Here is a 15,191-nt window from a genome sequence, read left to right on the forward strand (position 1 = left end):
ACTTGGCGATAGTTGACTTTTTTAATATTTTGTTGGTACAGTAAAGCTTTGAAAACCTCATATCTTGAACCACGGTTCGTGGCGAATGATCTCAAACATGAAAGTCTCGGGGCAAACCGTAGCTTTTGTGGTACTTCTGCTGGTTTTTGGCTTCGTAGATTGCATTCTCTACCCACGGGATTCACCGGGAAGAGAAACGAAAAGATTGGATGGAGTTTTTAATTTTAGGACTTCGCCAATCCTCGACCAACAAGTGGGATTCCGAGAAGGATGGTACAAGAAACCTTTGTCACAGGTATGAATTAATTGTTGCTTTTGGCACTCGAACGGCTGTGATACGATGGTTACCGTTACCAGTCGGGTGCCGTGATACCCATGCCAGTACCGTCTAGCTTCAACGACATAACTCAAGAACGGGCCGTAAGAGATTTCATTGGATGGGTCTGGTACGACAAGCAATTTTACGCACCAAATTCGTGGAGTGGTTCCAGAGTAGTACTTCGCTTCGGTTCCGTCCACTACTTTGCGCAAGTGGTAAGGAAAGCTACGGGCCGTCATTGTTTGGTTCAAAAATGTTCCGAAAGTCAAATTTGATTCACACTTTTCAGTACTTAAATGGCAACTTCTTAGTGTCTCATCGCGGTGGACACTTACCATTCGAAGCGGAAGTCAACAAGTACCTGGTGTACGATAAACCTAATCTTCTAACTATAGCTGTCAATAATACCCTAACTTCCGAAACTATTCCTCAAGGATCAGTTAAGTATTTCAAAAACGACAAAAGGTAAAAGTTTCGCGCCTAAAACACTCTAAGAAGTAAAGAAAAACTAAATTCAAAGTCCAACTCTATAGATATCCAACCGAATTCTACGAATACAGTTTGAACTTTGATTTCTTTAATTACGCTGGGATACACAGAAGTATTATTCTGTATTCTACGCCACAGGTGTACGTAAAAGACGTAACAATAGTTACGGACATCAACAACGGAAAACAAGGCGTTGTAAACTACCAAGTCGAAACTAGCAACGCCACGGCAACTTGTACAGTGACCGTCTTAGACAAAGCTGAAAACGCTGTGGCGGTAAATAATAAATGCGCTGGCAAAATTGTCATTGATAATGCCAAACTTTGGTGGCCATTTACAATGGATCCTGAACCGGGATATCTCTACACACTAAAGGTATTCTTAACAGTTAAGTTGCTCGCGTAGGAAAAACTACACCATTTACCGTAACATTTTTATTTACAAGGTTGAACTTAGTAGCAATTCCGCCTCATCCAGTGACGTTCATTACGAAAGATTCGGTATTAGGACTATCAAAGTTACAAAATCGCAATTTTTAATCAACGATAGACCGTTTTACTTTACTGGTTTTGGAAAACACGAAGATGCGGACGTAATTAAGAATCTCTGGAGACCTTCCAATACCTTAAGTTAACCACTTTAATGTTTGATTACATAGATTCGAGGAAAGGGTTTAGATTGGCCAATCATAATTAAAGATTTTAATCTAATTAAATGGATTGGAGCTAACAGTTTCAGAACTTCCCATTATCCTTATTCCGAAGAGCTTATGGACATGGCCGACGAACAAGGAATTGTGGTCATAGACGAATGTCCCGCGGTTGGTCTTTCGTAAGTTAATAAAAGCTACAAATATGGTTGAGTATTTAAGGCATTTGCTTTTACAGTAAATTCGACGACACATTGCTGAAAGAACACCTTCAAGTTATGACTGAACTGATTGCCAGAGACAAAAACAGGCCTTCAGTCGTTATGTGGTCAGTCGCGAATGAACCCCAATCGACTCAACAAACGGCCGACGCTTATTTCAAGTAAATAATTCGAGTACCAAACATACAGTATGTTTAGGTTACGGCAAACCGCATATACTCTCTTAGGTCCGTGGTAAACCGTACAAAAACGCTAGATCCTCTTAGACCAGTTACCGTCGCCATGGCTGTCAACATAAATCAAGATAAAGCCGTAAGATACTAATCTGAACCGGCCTGATTACTATCGTGATTTACGCTTCAATTCTCCTGCGCAGGCTAAGTACTTGGACGTGATCATGATAAACCGATATTACGCCTGGTATTCGGATTCGGGTTATCCGCAGGTCATCGTCGGTCAACTTCTGGATGAATTTCGAAGAGCCATTAATCTTTTTAAGAAACCTGTTATGATTAGCGAATACGGAGCCGATACTATCTCTGGTTTGCACGCCGTACGTTTTTAGTGTTGACCAGTAAATACTTTGATGCCACTAATGAATAACCATTTAACGTTACAGAGTCCACCCATAATGTTTACCGAGGATTACCAAACAGAATTTCTGATGGAATATCATCGTGGTTTTGACAATTTGCGGGCTGGAGGTGGTTTCGTCGGCGAACTCATTTGGAACTTCGCTGACTTCATGACAATCGAACGTAAAAAGCAGCCAGTATTGATATCAAGCCATTAAGTATAATACTTAGCGTGATTTCATTCTTTCAGAAACAACCCGTGTCGTTGGAAACAAAAAGGGTATTTTTACGCGAGACAGACAGCCTAAAGCGGCGGCAAAACTAATTAGGTGTAGATATTTAACACTGGCCAATATGACAACCACGGACGACTCCGTTTACTGTCCCGGAATGCCCCAAAATAAACCACAGAGAGTGGACTTGTAATGGTCTCGATTTCGTAATAAATATTAATTTGATTCAAGCATATAACTTGGGAAAAAATAAATGATTCTAAAATGACAACGGAACATAGGCCTGCGAACCAATGTGTCAGCTAAAACCGATTGCCTAAAGATACAATCGCTTGTCGCGGCACCGCCTATCTCCATTCATATCTGGGTTATTTGTACTTTTCAAATTATAATTATGGGGCAAATATTCCTAAATTAAAACAAATCCATAAACCATAACGATTGAATTTCATGACGTGTTATAAATCCATAAACCACAGCGAAGTTGGCAAAGAACAGATATACCTACAAATAAGAAATTTCAAATATAATTTTTTGTCTCGAATTAAATAAATATAAAACGATATAAAACTAATAACTGTCAATTAAGATACGAAGAATTTCTAAAACTTGGCAGCGGATTTTTTCGTGGTTCGAATTCTTTCCAATATTTCGTTTATCGTAATACATCTTCAAAATGAATTCATATACACTGATATTATCTCGCCTTCTCAAAGTTCATTTGATGTAATAAGTACCGCCGTTACATATTCACCACTCTTATTTCTCCAAACGTCTCAATAAGTTTCGAGATGTTGAAGTTTGGGGAATACGTTTTATTGTTAGTTTTATGTTTCAAATCGGCATCTTGCATTCTATATCCGCGAGATTCCGAAACGAGACAGACTAAAGTACTCGATGGTATCTGGAACTTCCGGATATCACCGATTGATGATCAGGAAATTGGATTCAGGGAAAATTGGTTTGAAAAACCACTCAGAAAGGTTTGTAATATTTTGTACCCATAGACGAAGGAAATATTTTAAAAAATATTTGGCCTAATTAGTCCGGACCCGTTATCCCGATGCCGGTACCATCGAGTTATAACGATATTACCCAAGATAAAAATATTAGAGATTTTATTGGGTGGGCTTGGTACGAAAAAGAATTTTACATACCCGATACTTGGCGATCCAATCGCGTCGTGTTGCGTTTCGGAAGCGTCCAATACCACGCCAAAGTAGTAAGTATATCAGTATATGTTTCAACCACAGTCGGACAAAATCTTAACTAAGCAATTTTGACAAGTACTTCAATGGTTTACTGGCCACATCCCATATTGGTGGTCACTTGCCGTTTGAAGTTGCGATACAGGAGTTTAAAATGGCAGCTGGTGCCTTAAACAGAATCACCGTGGCCGTTAACAATATGCTAACGCAGGATACGGTACCGCAAGGTTCTATTAAATACTTCAACGAATCTGACCAGTACGTAGGCCTTACTTCAATCTCAAATTGGTTATTTCATTTTGGGTGCAATTTTAAATTGGTTTCTTAAATCCCATGCAGCTATCCACCAAATTTCTACGAATTTTCCGTTAATTTCGACTTTTTTAATTACGCTGGAATTCATCGAAGCGTAATTCTCTACACAACTCCGTCATTCTTCGTTGATGATATCAAAATTGTAACGGAAATTTCAGATAACACTGGTAAGTGACTGAATACGCTTTTCACCAAACTTAAGTACTTAAAATACACGTTTCACAGGGATAATTAACTACAAAATTGACTACGAGGGTTCTGGACAATTTAAGAACTTAATGGAACGACTTTCAATGTCCGGGGAATGCGTCGTTTACATTTTTGACAGGGAAAACGAACTGGTCGTTTCGTCCAAATATTGCGAAGGACGGTTCGAGATTCCCGATGCCCATTTATGGTGGCCTTTCACCACTAATCCAGATCCGGGATATTTGTACACCATGAAGGTAATTATAAACGTTACCAACTAGATATTAAACCTTTTAAATAATGTCCAATTACAGATTGAGATGCATTTTATTGGTGGAACTGACGTGTATTATCAAAAATTTGGGATCCGAACTGTCAACGTCACTGAAACTGAATTTCTCATTAATGGAGAACCTTTTTATTTCACTGGATTTGGGAAACACGAGGATGCTAGCGTAAATAGCCCTCTAAGTACTTGTACTGTTACGAAACCAATGAAGTATATTTTGATAGATAAGAGGGAAGGGTTTGGACTGGCCACTTATAGTTAAAGACTTCAACTTGATCAAATGGATTGGAGCTAACAGTTTCAGAACCTCGCATTATCCGTATTCCGAAGAGATAATGGACATGGCCGACGAACAAGGAATAGTCGTCATCGACGAATGTCCGGCGGTGGGACTTAGGTAATTTTTATCCTTTGCCATTCCACCAAGATTGAATAAATGTCTTTGAGTTATTTTTAGTAAGTTCGACAAAAATCTAATGGCCCTGCACATGGAAATGATTACCGAGATGATTAAGAGGGACAAAAACCGGCCATCAGTTGTCATGTGGTCAGTCGCGAATGAACCTAAATCAGCCCAGCCCAAGGCGGAAAAATACTTCAAGTGAGTAGTTGTTTGAACTGGAACCAGGAGACGATATACTTTTATATAATACTTTATAGAACTATCGTGGCTCATACAAAATCCTTAGACAAAACACGTCCGGTATCAGCAGCTTTAAACGTCAGACATAACGTGGACAAAGCCGTAAGAACATAAACACAAACCGAACAAAACCTTAATTACCAACCACAACTTAAACGTGTTAATAAACAGGGTCAGTTTCTGGACTTAATAATGAGGAACCGATATTACTCTTGGTACGCGGATTCGGGTCACCCGGAAGTAATTGTACCGCGTCTTATGGATGAATTGATCGAAACTTACATGACTTACAATAAGCCCGTTTTAATGAGTGAATACGGAGCCGACGCGATCAACGGATTTCACGAAGTATTTTGAACAATATTTAAATTTACCATTAAACTAAACCCCATCCCATGCCATATATATTTCAGAGTCCATCGGTCATGTTCACCGAGGATTACCAAAGCGAAGTATTAATTCAAACTCACAAGGCCTTTGACGAAATACGAAAGGAAGGATTCCTGGTAGGCGAAATGATATGGAATTTTGCTGATTTCATGACAATGCAAAGTAAGTAGGCGCGCTATTTTCTTAGTGTTACGTATTACTACGCATTATGCTCCGCCTTAGGAACTACACGAGCATTTGGGAACCGGAAAGGAATATTTACTCGCGAAAGACAACCTAAAGCAGCCGCCAAAATCCTAAGATGTCGTTACCATCATTTGGCCAATATAACTGTACCGGACACCGAAGTATACTGTCCCCCATAAAGCAATCAAAATTGCTCAAAAATCTTATATAACCAACAAACTGTATATTATAAAACATTTCGCATAAATTCCCTCAAAATACAATTATGTTCATGCCTATATTAAAATTTACCTGATTTTCTTTTCGTTAAATATCTTACGTTACATTATTGCAGTCCGTTAAACAAATATTAATTTTTCCTTGCAAGAAAGATTCTTGCGAAATATCTTTCTTTGCTTGACATAATCGAAATAAAACTGGACAGTCCAGCGATTGGCAAGAACTGCCCGGTGACCAAAGACCAGTGCAACTTTGACAAATCTAAAATAAATAAATATTGTACTTGTTCTAGGCCTAAATAAATTCCTTGGCGAATAAACCACAAACAAACCTGGGTTAATTGTACGAGAGAATTTTGCCAATAGTTTATTCTGCCTTCCAAAACGACTAACGCCATTTGGGGTTGATTTTTGCAATCCGTACATAACCCGTTATCACTAGCCCGCTCGCAAATGACGCAACTGACTCTCGAAAAGTACTGAGGTAAACTGGTTTTACCAGTTGTCGACGTAACATCAGTGTCTTTATTAACATTCGTAAATAGGGTTCGTGGTAATTCATTAAGCCTATTCGAGAAGATAATAGATCTTATGTCGAGCGCCAGTTTCCGTATAAATATAAAGCGCAACGTACCATTTGGTGACACTAACACCCAAGAGACAAAACACCCTTTCCAAAGGCGGGATAATCACGCGAGTGATGTAATATTGAGAATTAATTCGCAGTGAACTATCGTTTAGCAGTTCCTGCGGTTGTCGAACTAATTTTATTAACGGAAGACCCGGTTCCCCGTATATAATAACGTAAGGCACCCTTTCGCCAACTCGAGGTTCGGCACGGGGATCCAAGTGCACCAATCTCCTGCAATTTTAAGAGAAGGTAGCGCCAGCTAAAGAAAAACGCTACGCGCAGGCGCTTTGTCGCGAGCATTTGAATCGCGGATAAGCAGAAAGTAAAAGACGCCAGCTTATTTCTTACCTGGCTATAGTTAAAGCCGGCACGTGATGAGCACCAGCTCGATACCCATTAATACCTCGAAATTCTTTGGCAAATAAAAGTTCCTGAATATTGGTTCTTTCGCTTAGAAGTTTTTGCAATTGCCTTTGCACGTATAATTTCACCGGGTTGACATCGCGATGTTCGAACAACAATCGTAAAGATTTTTCAAGTATCTACCAATTCAAACGGAACCCATAAAGTAATATGTAAGAATCGCGAACCACGTTTCCATAAGTTTCGTGGTAGTTTTAAACTGTCTCGTTCGATGATGGCCAATATGGTGCCGAAACCCGGGAAGCAAAAAATTTACCTTTCCAACTGCTGGACACGAATCTCTTCTGACCGTTTCGATTCCTTTAGCGTCAAAAACGGGTTCAGTTTGATTTAAAGTTTCGTACATGTATCCAACGTAACGTTTTTTAGTTTGAAGAACGCAAGGTAAATAAACCTAACGCCAAATGAATAATTTGAGCCTTATCTCAAATGCGCAAAACTAAAAAGTAAACTTTAACCTTTTCAAATTTGAGTTTAATTGGATTTGGATTTAAGGCCGTAACAGCCTCGGCAATTTCTTCGCCAATTTTGAAAGCTTGGGCTTTGGTCCGTCCGGGTAATCGAACGAACATACTATCAGTGTCACCGTAAACGATATGGGCTCCCCATTTAGCATTGTTCTCAACAAAATTAATAGCGTTTTGAAGTGTTTCCCTAGATTTGCTTAAAATACTATCGGCTACTTCCGCGCAAGGCATTCGCCCCGAAAAATTGGCTGCTGTGTAACCGTACGTCACATTAGCGATTAGTTTAAGACCAAGTTGCCTGGCGTCCAAGAGCTTTACAACTGACTGCCGAATTATACAGAGGCGCAATTTAACATCATTCTAATTTAATACTCCGTGTAATATCACCTTATTATCTCGGTTCTCTTTCATGGATTTCTTTACCATAATTCGAGTTTCCAGAATTTCTTGCAACATTCTAATTTAATAGTATTTATCAACAAAAAGTGACATTTTTGGTTCAGAACTGAGCTCAATTTCGTAAGCAATTATTTCAAAGCGACGTGAAAAAATGCAATGTCACATACTTTGGCAAAATTCCACGCCGGACACTGGGTTTCACAAAGGCAATACCCATCGGAGAAATTGTCACGTCATTTTGTAGTCTCTAAAAAAATGAACAGGCGAGAAACATTTTTATTTTAACTCCTCACCTCAATAAATAGGTGTATAATTATTTCACCCGTTGTTCTTCCAACGGTATATCCAATGACGTACACCCAAATTCGAAAGGAGCGTTTCTAAATCAAAATTAGTTAAACCAAAATATCATGGAAACATGTTTTGCACAGCTTACAGTCCCAAGTATTCGACTCTTCCGAGACAAGTTGAGTAACAATAATTATAGGCGATAATAATTGAAGGGTAAAGCGATTGAAAATCAAGTACTAAGACCGGATCAGTGTAGAATTTCGTTTCGGGCTCTAAAATAAGTGGAAGAGTTTCGGGAGCTCGCGAATGAGCACGTTGTTGGACACTTGGCGAAACAGCGATGAAATTCGCGGCTTTCACCATTCGAAGCATCATAGATTCCACTCGGAACTTTTTTTACGTAAAAACCAACTTAGGGTAAGTTTGTATAAGATACAATTATTAATGTACCTGAGATCCGCGACTAAAAACTTCGAAAAATTGAATTCCGAATATTCTGGCTAATTCACTCGTTCGTCCCACAATATTAAAATGATCCATCAATTCGATTAAACCACAAACTCTAGTTACGTAATGCTCTAATAAATTATATCTACAAGTTCAAGTTCAACGTTGAATTAAAAATTAAAGAATTAAAATTTGACGCGAAAGAAGTATATTACCTTAATTTAGGATTATTAAACCATTCGGTTAAAGTTTTATGTTCGTAATAAGGCACGCGTTTATTTGAAATATGATAAAAGACGTTTTCAAACGTGTAAGAGGTCAAGGCGGCCTTCAAAAAAATCCCCAGGCATAATGTAGAAATTACACTGTAATAATAAAACTGCGCGTATCCTACCTCTTTGCGCATTATTTTCCAGACATTCAGTATGATTCTTCCGGGTACTTTAATATCCGGAATATTATCAGAATCCAAGTCCTCAACAAGTATACTCATTCGACTTTTGGCTCTAGTTGCACCGACGGCGCGACTTTTTGGAATGCGAGACAACGCGCCGCAAAGTAACTCATCAACCTCAGCGGCTCTTTCTAAGACGTAACCCCAAGATAACATTTCAACTTCGTAACCAATAATTATTTCGGGATCCCAACTATTTCAAGATCGAATCGATTCAACAACAAAGAACTTCCCACAAGAGCAACAGCAATTCCAGCAAGAGGACGTACCGTTTCATAACGTTAACTAGCTCCTGGAACAAGTCTTTTTCGGTAGGAACCACCGTAACCTTTAACTTATTAGCAGGCAGGCAATCGCAACCGAAAAGGTGCCAGTCATTCGTACCATACTTAATTTCCGTCTTGCTATTACACTTTGAAATATCTACAAACTGGGATTTTGAACTCCCACTGCCAGGTGGTGAAAGGTTAATTTCATTTTCCCGTTTCTCCACAATTATAGCAGCAACAAGAATATCGGGAACGGAAGAATTGGGAGGGGATTGATTTTGAATGCAATAAAATATGGCGGCGATTTCGTCAAACTTTGGATTGGGTTTTAAGCTCTCCCGCGTTTGACAATGCACTTCGAGACTCATAACTGTTACGAACTGAATGAAGATTAACAAGCGTTAGATTTGTATTGTAACTTTAAACTAATAGGTAGGTTAAATTTTACATCAAGGTGCCCTTTTCTTTGATCAAATTTTTCTGGTTCCAATAACGAAGTATTCTGAGTTACGCCTTCTATTTCGGAGAACGTATCGTTTCTCTTTTGTGTGATATTCAATTGCTGATCAAAAATAATTAAAATTAAGTCAATTAAAATTGACAGCAATCGACGACGAAACTATTAGGTGTACCTTTTTAGATTTTACTCCCGCTTTTTTGGGGGATGTTATTTCTAGCGGTTCCTCGGCGATAGTATCGAGACTAGATAATGATTTATCGCTTTCGAATAATAGAGGAGAGGCTGATTTTCTACCACCACTAATCAATTTTCTTCTAGACATTTTTCTAGGAATAGGATGTGGGCTTGAGTTTTCTACAATATCGGAAGATTCTAAGGAAGAAACGGGAGTTTGGTGTTCATGCTCCGCTAAATCTAAAATTGGTTTGGAATTTTCTTCTCGTTCAAGTAAAGACTTCCGACACCAATCTAGGACTTGTTCGTATTTCGGTGGAAGAATTAGAGGAGTTATGATTACATCTTCGTGGCCACAAACCTCGGGGGGTTCTCCGTAATGAAGTTGTTTCGTTTTAGCCAGAGCGTTATGGAAAGTTCCTTCGTATTCATCCAAGTCATTCGGGTCAATTGAATATCCCTGTTTATCAATTTTACTGGTTGAATCAGGCAATTTTTGGGTATCGAAGCCACCTTGTTCAACTTCCTGTCTTGACGGCGGAGGAGGGGCTGTCAGGACGTCGAAAACTTCGCTACTTTTATTACTAGGTGATGGGAGAAGGGATTCATTTGGGCTTAGCATTGTGAGATCAACATTAGCGAAACTGTAAACGGACGTATTCAAATCAGTATTTTCGTCGTATGAATTTTCTCGAAGGCTGTTCGCATTTTCTGATAGGTCTTCGATAATATCGAATTGTCGCGTTTGTTCCCGCAATTCGGTGGCATTTTCTTCGTTACTTTCTCCCCGCGGTTCAACAGTTTCTTCACCTTTTCTTAGGGACATTCTTAAAGTCATTTCGTGACTAGAAGTTGAATGACTAAAAAAATCCGATTGATCACTAAAGGACTTTGGAGATTGGTTCATTTTCGTCACGGACGTTGCCTGGCTACTTAACTTCCCGATAGTTTCGTCCCCGGAATGCTCCGATTCGTCCGAAGTTTCAAGATGTAATGTTATATCATTTTCCGAGTCAGACGATAGAACGTCATCAGCGTCGCTTACAAATGATACGTCTTCATTTGGGTAACTTAAATCAGTTGGCGAGTTCGCTACGGGCGGAGTTAAAATATCTTCTCGTACATATTTGGGGGGTGACATGTAGGAAAGTTTCGATAGAGCGTCCTCTTGAAACAAATTGTCCTTCGATTCGTCAACCATTTGGTAATTGAGGTCTTGGACACTTTGGCTCAACGCTTCATTCGCGACGATACTATCATCTTTGGTACCGACAGAAACTACCGACGGAGACATGGCTCTGACAGACCGCGACCATTCGGCTCTACTCCTTAACCTCGCGTTAACAACCGTAGTCTTTTTACCACCTTCGTTTACTTTGAAATGTTTGATATCAACGTTCTTTTCTTCGTCAATATGTTTTGAAGTTAATTTTGTCATTTCACATTCAGAATTTCCCCCAATTTTTGTCGCTTTAACACTTTCGGTCCCCAATTTTTTCAGCTCCCCCAAATGAAGGCGCCGCGATATTTTAACCGCATTTTTCAAAATGACATCAGCCGCTAAGGACGGTAGTTCATTTCGAATCTCATTGTCAGAGAACCAATCACGTGATTCACCAATAAGTTTATCAGTTCTATTTCTCAAAACCCGTTTAGGCATTGTTACAATTTGGTCCGTTGACGTCGAAGCTTGTTCTACCGTACTAGTAGGCCTAGTTTTACTTCTTGACAACCTCCTCGATTTGGTAGCGGAACTATCGGACTTTCTAACGCGTTTTCTTAAACTAAACTTCGAAAGACCGACTGAGGACGACTCCTCGGAATTGTCATCGGATTTATCAAAGGCGCCATCGAGTTGGGGTAACCAAAAACTACAACCCGCCTCTTGGCTTGCCGATCGCGAATCATGGCTGGCGGGTTCATTTTGAGCTAACTGTAAGTTGGAACCCGATGAATCTGGTTCGGGTTCAATATCATCATCGCGGTTTAGATCCTTGGGCCAAAAAACTTGCGACATTTCTAAACTGTCGTCGCTTTCATCGGCGCTACTATTGCCATCAACGCCACCACCAATTGCATTCTGGGTTTTATTGGATTTTTGCGTACTTAAAATGCTATCGCTTTCTTCGCAATCTAATATGTTTTGAAATATATCCAAAAATTCGCTGATGGAATCGGCTATTTTGAAATGATTTCAAAAATTATGCAAATGCTCATAAACTAAATTAATCTGCATCATTTACACTTATTTAGTTGAGAGTGGGTTTCGTTTAAATTCCAAGTATTATCTTGGCGATCTTGAGAAAGCCTTAATTAACCAAAACAATGATATATCTTATTAGATCTGAAATTTTTCTAACCTACTATCCCTTTTTTAAAAAAAATAGTCTTACACGATGGACTTCATTTTAGCTCGAAAAATATCCAAGTAATATTCTTCACTGGTTGTTTTGCGTATATCAACACGTTCTAATGTAACCAATTTTTACGTCATTATACAAAGTGTTCCAAAAACAGGGTACTTATAGGACTGAAGCATCGCACGCGCTGCACTTCGGTCCTACAATAACCCTTTACTTGGAAGGGAACGCAATTTTAGAGATAACTTAGCAAACCTTGGGAAACAGGCGGAGTTATTTTAGAATTATCAAAAAGCTCTCTATGACGTTGTTTTTCATCTTCCCAAATTGCGACTAAACCCGGGTTGTTTCCAGAGGTAGCTATACCAATTAAGATTCGTTTTTTAATTATCTTAACACGTTGAGTAATTTGGGTTTAGCGTAATATTAATTACCGCTTTCGTCTAATCTATTAAGAATGAAGGCTGACGAACAGTCAACTTCGAGTTCGCAAGTTGATTGCCTTTGTATATTTTCTCCTAGTACCATATTACTACATAATACAATCATAAATTTATAACATAATCTGTAACTTCTTATAGTGTCACGGTAAAATTTTAGGATCCCCGATTAATAACTCTGGTTCTATAAGAGATACGGGTAAGTCATTTGAGTATGTTATACATCCATTTCTCCCATTTTTAAAGGTACTAAATAAAACTTTTTAGTATTGTTGGATGGGGGACAAATTGGACTATAACATACTCAAAGGACATCCCCTTAGCTCTAGTAGAACCAAAGTTACGAGCCTCCAAAGTTGGGTGTGACGCTTTTCCTATGGGGGGCGTTGTTTGTTTACGTTTTGCTTAATTACACTTCCCCTGTTTGTCGTAGCCCTAAGTTTTAAGTATGGTTGGATGGGGGGCAAATTGGACCATAACATACTCAAAGGACATCCCCGTATCTCTAATAGAACCAGGGTTACGAGCCTCCAAACTTCAGAGTTAAAAATCATAAGTAATATAATAACAATAAGTGAGACGATACAATAAGTTGACGAACATTTTGCTTAATTACTCGGCCCCTGTTTGTCGTAGCCCTAAGTTTTTAATATGGTTAGATGGGGGGGGGCAAATTGGACTATAACATACTCAAAGGACATCCCCCTAGTGTCATACTTATGGAACACATCACTTATAAACTTATGATAATACGCCTTATATCTCTCGAGTTTTTAGCCCCGCCTACTATTGAAATGTTAAACTTACGGGGGTAAATCGCGAAGGTCCCAAATGCCTTCATCCTGAAGAAGAAGCTGATTTTGATCAATCAGAGGAGAGGTAAGAGGTTGGCAATTGAGTTCCTTCGGGAATATTCTAAAGCGCACGTTAGTGGCGCGGATATAATTCATTCCGAACAAATTATAGTCTATGAAAAACTGCAATATATAAGGGATATGCGCTTCGTGCGGTTGATGAAAGCTACCCATAATTGTGCCACTGTTTAAAAGCTCGACAAGTCTGAATGTGTAAAAATATATATATATTTAGTTTAAAATTAACGTTAATGTTAAATAACTTTTAACTTATAGTTAATTACTTTTTAGTTATTGAAGGTGTGTATAAAAAAATTTGTAAAAAATTCTGCTCTGTTTGATGATATCCGTAATAAGGTCTGCGGGATGCAAAGGTGACGTATCAATGATAACGTAAGAAAATAATATGTAGCTCCCTATAAGTATGAAGCCTAGCACAATTTTCATACTACACCATTTGCTTTCAGTTTCAAATTTGTCGCGGTTAGGCTTTTACGCCCGCCCCCGCGGGAGTTTTGGTACTACGAGTTAAAAGGGGAAGGGGGGGTCGAACCCGCCGCCGCCTCTAAAGGGGTCCGCGAAAAGCACGATCGGCCAGGGAAATATGGCCACGCCCATCGGGACACGAGAAATCAAACGTTCCAAGCTAATTTTTCGCGCCATCTATTAATTTAATATGATAATTTTGACACGCGCTTAATCACTTATAATTATCATAATAATAACTTCAAGACTTATAACGATTTAATTACAAATAATTTACAAATATTTCACCTTTTTTAACGCCAAACATTCTTAATAGGTGGCGTTAGAAACGTTTTACAAATTTCAATGGAAGAAAATGCTGTTTGCATGACTTGAATGGAGAGTTTCATACTTATAGGGAGCTATATATTATTTTCTTATGGTATGACATTAGAGATGTTAATGGCATGTTTCAGAGTATAACAGTGGCATACTTCTTGCAATTATGTTATTAACGCTAATAATAATTTTTATGGAAGTACATGCATGGTAAAGGTTACATATCAAAGATAGGTATGACACTAATTGTTAATGAAGGTGAGTTTGTGGCATACTTAACTTAAGCTAATTACTTCGTGATTAGCGTGAAATTACAGTACTTACATTGCTTTCTTCAACTGTATTTTATAAACATGCTGTTTCTTTAATCTTAAAGACACTGAATTTAATGCATTGTCAATATTTAACGCTAACTCTTGCATATATTGGGATATGACATCTAATTGACCATGATAAGGAATGGTTAGATATGGAAACACACCATGAACGTGAAGACAGGCTTTCTGTCCTGAAATGGAACGTATTAAAATTATAGAACAGCTTAACTTTGTTCCATAATTGTTCCATATAATTGTTCTTCCCTACCTGATGGTGTGATTCCAAAAATTCTTATAACAGGAACTGAATCAACCGCGGCTGATCTGAATTTGGAATAAGTTTCATCCAAGCCTCTAATTGGTTTCTCTTGATAATAATCGCACGTTATAATTCGCAAAGAAAATTTTCTATCAAACATTTCAACAATGTTCATTCAGTCCTCAACTTCAAATGCAATACGGGCACGACAACTAACC

General features: G+C 38.6%; 3 protein-coding genes and 1 long non-coding RNA gene across 4 annotated transcripts in view; 2 read left to right on the forward strand and 2 right to left on the reverse strand.

Moving 5' to 3' along the window:
* Positions 1 to 15,191, reverse strand: part of LOC149705200 (uncharacterized) — a 116,004-nt gene that overhangs the window by 76,870 nt on the left and 23,943 nt on the right. The gene's annotated exons all lie outside the window — the stretch shown is intronic.
* LOC149705212 (beta-glucuronidase-like) lies at positions 18 to 2,724 on the forward strand. Its single transcript, XM_089865418.1, has 11 exons — positions 18 to 295; positions 358 to 534; positions 609 to 784; positions 853 to 1,183; positions 1,254 to 1,400; positions 1,467 to 1,639; positions 1,696 to 1,839; positions 1,906 to 1,990; positions 2,055 to 2,231; positions 2,298 to 2,436; positions 2,504 to 2,724. Exons 1-11 carry the CDS (start codon positions 86 to 88, stop codon positions 2,677 to 2,679), a joined length of 1,935 nt encoding a protein of 644 aa, XP_089721544.1. The 5' UTR covers positions 18 to 85; the 3' UTR covers positions 2,680 to 2,724.
* LOC149705213 (beta-glucuronidase-like) lies at positions 2,869 to 6,015 on the forward strand. Its single transcript, XM_089865419.1, has 12 exons — positions 2,869 to 3,469; positions 3,532 to 3,708; positions 3,774 to 3,952; positions 4,034 to 4,176; positions 4,235 to 4,455; positions 4,513 to 4,653; positions 4,712 to 4,884; positions 4,945 to 5,088; positions 5,148 to 5,232; positions 5,302 to 5,478; positions 5,544 to 5,682; positions 5,743 to 6,015. Exons 1-12 carry the CDS (start codon positions 3,278 to 3,280, stop codon positions 5,883 to 5,885), a joined length of 1,914 nt encoding a protein of 637 aa, XP_089721545.1. The 5' UTR covers positions 2,869 to 3,277; the 3' UTR covers positions 5,886 to 6,015.
* On the reverse strand, positions 5,910 to 15,148 carry PolZ1 (DNA polymerase zeta catalytic subunit). Its single transcript, XM_089865415.1, has 24 exons — positions 14,983 to 15,148; positions 14,722 to 14,905; positions 13,878 to 13,952; positions 13,547 to 13,798; positions 12,734 to 12,831; positions 12,555 to 12,659; positions 12,333 to 12,408; positions 12,183 to 12,247; positions 9,938 to 12,117; positions 9,754 to 9,867; positions 9,306 to 9,685; positions 8,977 to 9,229; positions 8,798 to 8,910; positions 8,586 to 8,727; positions 8,281 to 8,525; positions 8,167 to 8,224; positions 8,012 to 8,091; positions 7,833 to 7,902; positions 7,437 to 7,769; positions 7,235 to 7,372; positions 6,904 to 7,097; positions 6,559 to 6,786; positions 6,257 to 6,491; positions 5,910 to 6,186 (listed from the first exon to the last, which is right to left on the reverse strand). The coding sequence occupies exons 1-24, from the start codon at positions 15,146 to 15,148 to the stop codon at positions 6,022 to 6,024; spliced, it is 5,949 nt and encodes a 1,982-aa protein (XP_089721541.1). The 3' UTR covers positions 5,910 to 6,021.

This window comes from Phalangium opilio, unplaced genomic scaffold (genome assembly GCF_054372755.1).
Source record: "Phalangium opilio isolate 3A_F unplaced genomic scaffold, DU_Popi_V2 ptg000014l_1, whole genome shotgun sequence".
Lineage (NCBI taxonomy): Eukaryota > Metazoa > Arthropoda > Arachnida > Opiliones > Phalangiidae > Phalangium > Phalangium opilio.